Source organism: Callionymus lyra, chromosome 13, assembly GCF_982586985.1.
Source record: "Callionymus lyra chromosome 13, fCalLyr1.hap1.1, whole genome shotgun sequence".
Lineage (NCBI taxonomy): Eukaryota > Metazoa > Chordata > Actinopteri > Syngnathiformes > Callionymidae > Callionymus > Callionymus lyra.
The window spans coordinates 746201-753700 of record NC_141830.1 but is presented as its reverse complement, the minus strand read 5'-3'; the positions used below and the strand labels follow the sequence as shown (position 1 = coordinate 753700).

The window sequence follows — 7500 nt, the reverse complement described above, 5'->3', positions numbered from 1 at the left end:
CTCTTGTTCACACTCTTGTTCACTCTATTGTTCACTCTCTTGTTCACTCTCTTGTTCACTCTCTTGTTCACTCTCTTGTTCACACTCTTGTTCACTCTCTTGTTCACTCTATTGTTCACACTCTTGTTCACTCTCTTGTTCAGACTCTTGTTCACTCTATTGTTCACACCCTAGTTCACTCTCTTGTTCACACTCTTGTTCACTCTATTGTTCACTCTCTTGTTCACACTCTTGTTCACTCTCTTGTTCACTCTCTTGTTCACTCTATTGTTCACACTCTTGTTCACTCTCTTGTTCAGACTCTTGTTCACTCTATTGTTCACTCTCTTGTTCACTCTCTTGTTCACACTCTTGTTCACTCTATTGTTCACTCTCTTGTTCACTCTCTTGTTCACTTTCTTGTTCACTCTCTTGTTCACTCTCTTGTTCACTCTCTTGTTCACTCTCTTGTTCACACTCTTGTTCACTCTCTTGTTCAGACTCTTGTTCACTCTATTGTTCACACTCTTGTTCACTCTCTTGTTCACACTCTTGTTCACTCTATTGTTCACTCTCTTGTTCACACTCTTGTTCACTCTCTTGTTCACACTCTTGTTCACTCTCTTGTTCACACTCTTGTTCACACTCTTGTTCACTCTCTTGTTCACTCTCTTGTTCACACTCTTGTTCACACTCTTGTTCACTCTATTGTTCACTCTCTTGTTCACACTCTTGTTCACTCTCTTGTTCACACTCTTGTTCACACTCTTGTTCACTCTCTTGTTCACTCTCTTGTTCACTCTCTTGTTTAATCTCTTGTTCACTCTCTTGTTCACTCTCTTGTTCACTCTATTGTTCACTCTCTTGTTTAATCTCTTGTTCACTCTCTTGTTCACTCTCTTGTTCACTCTATTGTTCACTCTCTTGTTCACTCTCTTGTTCACTCTCTTGTTCACTCTCTTGTTCACACTCTTGTTCATTCTCTTGTTCACTCTATTGTTCACTCTCTTGTTCACTCTCTTGTTCACTCTCTTGTTCAATCTCTTGTTCACTCTATTGTTCACTCTCTTGTTCACTCTCTTGTTCACACTCTTGTTCACTCTATTGTTCACTCTCTTGTTCACTCTCTTGTTCACTCTCTTGTTCACTCTCTTGTTCACACTCTTGTTCACTCTCTTGTTCACTCTATTGTTCACACTCTTGTTCACTCTCTTGTTCAGACTCTTGTTCACTCTATTGTTCACACCCTAGTTCACTCTCTTGTTCACACTCTTGTTCACTCTATTGTTCACTCTCTTGTTCACACTCTTGTTCACTCTCTTGTTCACTCTCTTGTTCACTCTATTGTTCACACTCTTGTTCACTCTCTTGTTCAGACTCTTGTTCACTCTATTGTTCACTCTCTTGTTCACTCTCTTGTTCACACTCTTGTTCACTCTATTGTTCACTCTCTTGTTCACTCTCTTGTTCACTTTCTTGTTCACTCTCTTGTTCACTCTCTTGTTCACTCTCTTGTTCACTCTCTTGTTCACACTCTTGTTCACTCTCTTGTTCAGACTCTTGTTCACTCTATTGTTCACACTCTTGTTCACTCTCTTGTTCACACTCTTGTTCACTCTATTGTTCACTCTCTTGTTCACACTCTTGTTCACTCTCTTGTTCACACTCTTGTTCACTCTCTTGTTCACACTCTTGTTCACACTCTTGTTCACTCTCTTGTTCACTCTCTTGTTCACACTCTTGTTCACACTCTTGTTCACTCTATTGTTCACTCTCTTGTTCACACTCTTGTTCACTCTCTTGTTCACACTCTTGTTCACACTCTTGTTCACTCTCTTGTTCACTCTCTTGTTCACACTCTTGTTCACACTCTTGTTCACTCTCTTGTTCACTCTCTTGTTCACTCTCTTGTTCACACAGTCACGCCTACAGCAGCAGAGACCTGGCTCAGCTCCCGCTCAGCTCCTATGTGAGGGTCGTGTCGGGCACCATGGTGGCCATCAACAGAAAGTCCAAACACATCTGCCTGGCAGGAGGAGACCTGGTCCGCTACGACCAGCTGGTCCTGTGTACTGGATTGCAGTACCAGGTGAGACCGACCCAGCTGTCCATGTCCTCCATGGAGTCTCTCAAGGACCTTCTGTTCCCCTACAGTTACCCCCTTTACCGGGTCTGGACCAAACTGAACCAGAGCCAGACTCTCAGTCTCCTGGTCCGTCTGCACGAGAACCAGAACCTTCAAACTTCTTCAGCCTCAACGATGCTGCTGATTGTTCTGCTGCTCGGAAGTGGATCCTGGACCACCTGCTGCGGACCGATGGTGCTGACCCTCACACACACACTCTAAATATGTAACGTGTGTGTATAAGTGTGTGTCTGTGTGTGTCAGAGTGTGTGCTGGTCTACGGCAGCAACATCGACGCCTACACCAGCGTTCAGACTCTTCTGGAACTTGGTGTCGTCGGGTCTCGGATCCATCTGGTCCATCCGCCCCTGGAACATGGTTCTAGGATGTTCCCCGACCCGCTGGTGGAGGAGGCTGTGATGGGGGCGATGACGAAGGAGGGAGTCCGGGTCCACTCGGACCTGCTGCTGACCGGGATGGACCAAGCCGACCCGCTGACCTCTGTGACCTTCACTGGCCAGAACCAGGAGCTACAACTGCCTTGCGGAGTGAGTTCTTCAGCCCATGATGCTGGGGTCAGTCCTGCCCTGGTTCTGGTTCTGGTGACACCGCCTGTGTATTCGCAGCTGGTTCTGAACCTGTCCCACCGGGGCGTGGACCAGGATGCGTTCGAGAGCGTGAACTCGGCGCTGCTGGTCTTCGACGGGCGTCTGGTGGTCGACGCCTTCTTTCACACCAACGACGTGGACATCTTCGCCGCCGGGACCCTCACCAAGTTCTCGCGCTGCTACTACGCCGACGAGTGGTCGCACGCCTGCTTCAGCTCCAGGGAGGTCGGCCGCGAGCTGGCGGCCATGTTGCTGCCGCTCTTCGACACGGCAGCGGAGCTGCAGGAGCAAACGGGCGCCGGCCCGGAACCACTGGTACCGATCTACAGCCAGCCCAAGATCATAGGTGTGTGTGTGTGTGTGTGTGTGTGTGTGTGTGTGTGTGTGTGTGTGTGTGTGGCTGCAGGTGCGCTCTCACACACGTGTGTCTCAGGTGGGAAACTTCCAGGTGAATTCTACTTCCTGCACGTGTCCAAGCCATCGTCTGCTGAGTCGGAGAGTTCTGCTGCTGAGCCGGTGAGTGTTGGTGTGGTCAGGTGTGGTCAGGTGAGTCAGGTGTGGTCAGGTGAGTGTTGGTGTGGTCAGGTGAGTCAGGTGTGGTCAGGTGAGTGTTGGTGTGTTCAGGTGAGTGTTGGTGTGGTCAGGTGAGTCAGGTGTGGTCAGGTGTGGTCAGGTGAGTGTTGGTGTGGTCAGGTGAGTGTTGGTGTGGTCAGGTGAGTCAGGTGAGTGTTGGTGTGGTCAGGTGTGTTCAGGTGTGGTCAGGTGTGGTCAGGTGAGTGTTGGTGTGGTCAGATGTGGTCAGGTGTGGTCAGGTGAGTGTTGGTGTGTTCAGGTGAGTGTTGGTGTGTTCAGGTGTGTTCAGGTGTGGTCAGGTGTGTTCAGGTGTGTTCAGGTGAGTCAGGTGTGTTCAGGTGTGGTCAGGTGAGTGTTGGTGTGGTCAGGTGTGGTCAGGTGTGGTCAGGTGAGTGTTGGTGTGGTCAGGTGTGGTCAGGTGAGTGTTGGTGTGGTCAGGTGTGGTCAGGTGTGTTCAGGTGTGGTCAGGTGTGTTCAGGTGTGGTCAGGTGTGGTCAGGTGTGTTCAGGTGTGTTCAGGAGTGGTCAGGTGTGTTGAGGTGTGTTCAGGAGTGGTCAGGTGTGTTCAGGTGTGGTCAGGTGTGGTCAGGTGTGTTCAGGTGTGTTCAGGTGTGGTCAGGAGTGGTCAGGTGTGTTCAGGTGTGTTCAGGAGTGGTCAGGTGTGTTCAGGTGTGGTCAGGTGTGGTCAGGTGTGTTCAGGTGTGGACAGGTGTGGTCAGGTGAGTCAGGTGTGGTCAGGTGTGTTCAGGAGTGGTCAGGTGAGTGTTGGTGTGGTCAGGTGTGGTCAGGTGAGTCAGGTGTGGCCAGGTGGGTGTTGGTGTGGTCAGGTGTGGTCAGGTGAGTCAGGTGTGTTCAGGTGTGGTCAGGTGTGTTCAGGTGTGTTCAGGTGTGGTCAGGTGTGGTCAGGTGTGTTCAGGTGTGGTCAGGTGTGTTCAGGTGTGTTCAGGTGTGTTCAGGTGAGTCAGGTGTGGTCAGGTGTGGTCAGGTGTGGTCAGGTGTGTTCAGGTGAGTCAGGTGTGGTCAGGTGTGTTCAGGTGTGTTCAGGTGAGTCAGGTGTGGTCAGGTGTGTTCAGGTGTGGTCAGGTGTGTTCAGGTGTGTTCAGGTGTGGTCAGGTGTGGTCAGGTGTGGTCAGGTGTGGTCAGGTGAGTCAGGTGTGGTCAGGTGTGGTCAGGTGTGGTCAGGTGTGGTCAGGTGTGTTCAGGTGAGTCAGGTGTGTTCAGGTGAGTCAGGTGTGGTCAGGTGTGGTCAGGTGTGGTCAGGTGAGTCAGGTGTGGTCAGGTGTGGTCAGGTGTGGTCAGGTGTGGTCAGGTGTGTTCAGGTGAGTCAGGTGTGTTCAGGTGAGTCAGGTGTGGTCAGGTGTGGTCAGGTGTGGTCAGGTGAGTCAGGTGTGGTCAGGTGTGGTCAGGTGTGGTCAGGTGACTCACATGTGTGTCTCACAGGAGCGGCTCCTGGTAACTGGTTCCCCTCAGAGCGGCGACTACTTCTGTCTGCACCTGGATGAGTACGAGCTTCTGGACCGACTCACCTGTCTGTCCCGCCGCCCGCTGCCCGTGTCCAACTACCTGAGTCTGTACGGCAAACACCAGCAGCTGCTGGGTCAGCTGAGCCGCCGCTACCTGCAGGGCCACGTCCAGGACCTGTACAGGTGAGTGTCCTGACCTGAGTCCAGACATGAACAAACTCAACAACACACGTGTGTCAACTGGACTCAGGTGAGTCTTTTCAAGTCAGTGGAATGTTGTCTCAAACTCACGGGTCATTATTGATGGGAAGAACCAATCATGAGGCCCGTGTGAGTGAAGGTCCAGTGAAGGTCCAGTGAAGGTCCAATGAAGGTCCAGTGACGGTCCAGTGAAGGTCCAGTGAAGGTCCAGTGAAGGTCCAGTGAAGGTCCAGTGAAGGTTTAGTGAAGGTCCAGTGAAGGTCCAGTGAAGGTTTAGTGAAGGTCCAGTGAAGGTTTAGTGAAGGTCCAGTGAAGGTCCAGTGAAGTTCCAGTGAAGGTTTAGTGAAGGTCCAGTGAAGTTCCAGTGAAGGTCCAGTGAAGGTTTAGTGAAGGTCCAGTGCAGGTCCAGTGAAGGTTTAGTGAAGGTCCAGTGAAGGTCCAGTGAAGATCCAGTGCAGGTCCTGTGAAGGTCCAGTGAAGGTTTAGTGAAGGTCCAGTGAAGGTTTAGTGAAGGTCCAGTGACGGTCCAGTGAAGGTCCAGTGAAGGTTTAGTGAAGGTCCAGTGAAGGTCCAGTGAAGGTTTAGTGAAGGTCCAGTGAAGGTTTAGTGAAGGTCCAGTGAAGGTCCAGTGAAGGTTTAGTGAAGGTTTAGTGAAGGTCCAGTGAAGGTTTAGTGAAGGTCCAGTGAAGGTCCAGTGAAGGTCCAGTGAAGGTGAAGGTCCAGTGAAGGTCCAGTGAAGGTCCAGTGAAGGTTTAGTGAAGGTCCAGTGAAGGTCCAGTGAAGGTCCAGTGAAGGTCCAGTGAAGGTTTAGTGAAGGTCCAGTGAAGGTTTAGTGAAGGTCCAGTGAAGGTCCAGTGAAGGTCCAGTGAAGGTCCAGTGAAGGTTTAGTGAAGGTCCAGTGAAGGTTTAGTGAAGGTCCAGTGAAGGTCCAGTGAAGGTCCAGTGAAGGTTTAGTGAAGGTCCAGTGAAGGTCCAGTGAAGGTCCAGTGAAGGTCCAGTGAAGGTTTAGTGAAGGTCCAGTGACGGTCCAGTGAAGGTCTAGTGAAGGTCCAGTGAAGGTTTAGTGAAGGTCCAGTGAAGGTTTAGTGAAGGTCCAGTGAAGGTCCAGTGAAGGTCCAGTGAAGGTCCAGTGAAGGTCCAGAAAACACTGAACTCTCACGTCTGCAGGTTCTTCGACCAGAGCTGCTGCCTCGCGGTTTATCACGACAGGTTCTCAGACCTGGAGCAGGAACTGCTGCAGATCATCTCTCCTCACAGCCAGGTGTGTCTCACACACACACACACACACACACACACACACACACACACACACACACACACACACCCCCACACACACACACACACACACACACACACACACACACACAGTCACACACACAGTCTCACACACACACACACACTCACACACACACACACACACAGTCACACACACAGTCACACACACACACACACACACTCACACACTCACACACACACACACACACACACACAGTCACACACACACACTCACTCATACACACACACACACACAGTCACACACACACTCACACACACACACACACTCACACACACACACACACAGTCACACACACAGTCTCACACACACACACACACACAGGGTGTGAGGGTGTATATATACACCCTCACACTCACACATGTATGTATATATACACACTCACACACACACACATGTATGTATATATACACTCTCACACACACACACACACGTATGTATATATACACTCTCACACACACACACACACGTATGTATATATACACTCTCACACACACACACACACGTATGTATATATACACCCTCACACACTCACACATGTATGTATATATACACACTCACACACTCACACATGTATGTATATATACACCCTCACACACACACACATGTATGTATATATACACACTCACACACTCACACATGTATGTATATATACACCCTCACACTCACACATGTATGTATATATACACACTCACACACTCACACATGTATGTATATATACACCCTCACACTCACACATGTATGTATATATACACACTCACACTCACACATGTATGTATATATACACCCTCACACTCACACATGTATGTATATATACACACTCACACACACACACATGTATGTATATATACACTCACACACACACACATGTATGTATATATACACCCTCACACACTCACACATGTATGTATATATACACACTCACACACTCACACATGTATGTATATATACACCCTCACACACACACACATGTATGTATATATACACTCTCACACACACACACACACGTATGTATATATACACCCTCACACACACACACATGTATGTATATATACACACTCACACACTCACACATGTATGTATATATACACCCTCACACTCACACATGTATGTATATATACACTCTCACACACACACACACACATGTATGTATATATACACTCTCACACACACACACACACACATGTATGTATATATACACACTCACACACACACACATGTATGTATATATACACACTCACACACACACACATGTATG

The 7500-nt window shown here is 49.1% G+C and overlaps 1 protein-coding gene across 2 annotated transcripts in view; it reads left to right on the top strand.

Annotated features, from left to right (window-relative positions):
* Nucleotides 1–7500, top strand: part of cfap61 (cilia and flagella associated protein 61) — a 29494-nt gene that overhangs the window by 18442 nt on the left and 3552 nt on the right. Inside the window, exons 16-22 of one of the 2 annotated variants that reach the window (XM_087806266.1) lie at nucleotides 1900–2068; nucleotides 2134–2299; nucleotides 2369–2652; nucleotides 2731–3058; nucleotides 3146–3228; nucleotides 4725–4930; nucleotides 6116–6209. In XM_087806266.1, coding sequence (XP_087662392.1) covers nucleotides 1900–2068; nucleotides 2134–2299; nucleotides 2369–2652; nucleotides 2731–3058; nucleotides 3146–3228; nucleotides 4725–4930; nucleotides 6116–6209 — 1330 coding nt within the window. Of the gene's footprint in view, nucleotides 1–1899; nucleotides 2069–2133; nucleotides 2300–2368; nucleotides 2653–2730; nucleotides 3087–3118; nucleotides 3229–4724; nucleotides 4931–6115; nucleotides 6210–7500 lie in introns of those variants that run through there. The other variant, XR_015713233.1, reaches the window with a different exon arrangement.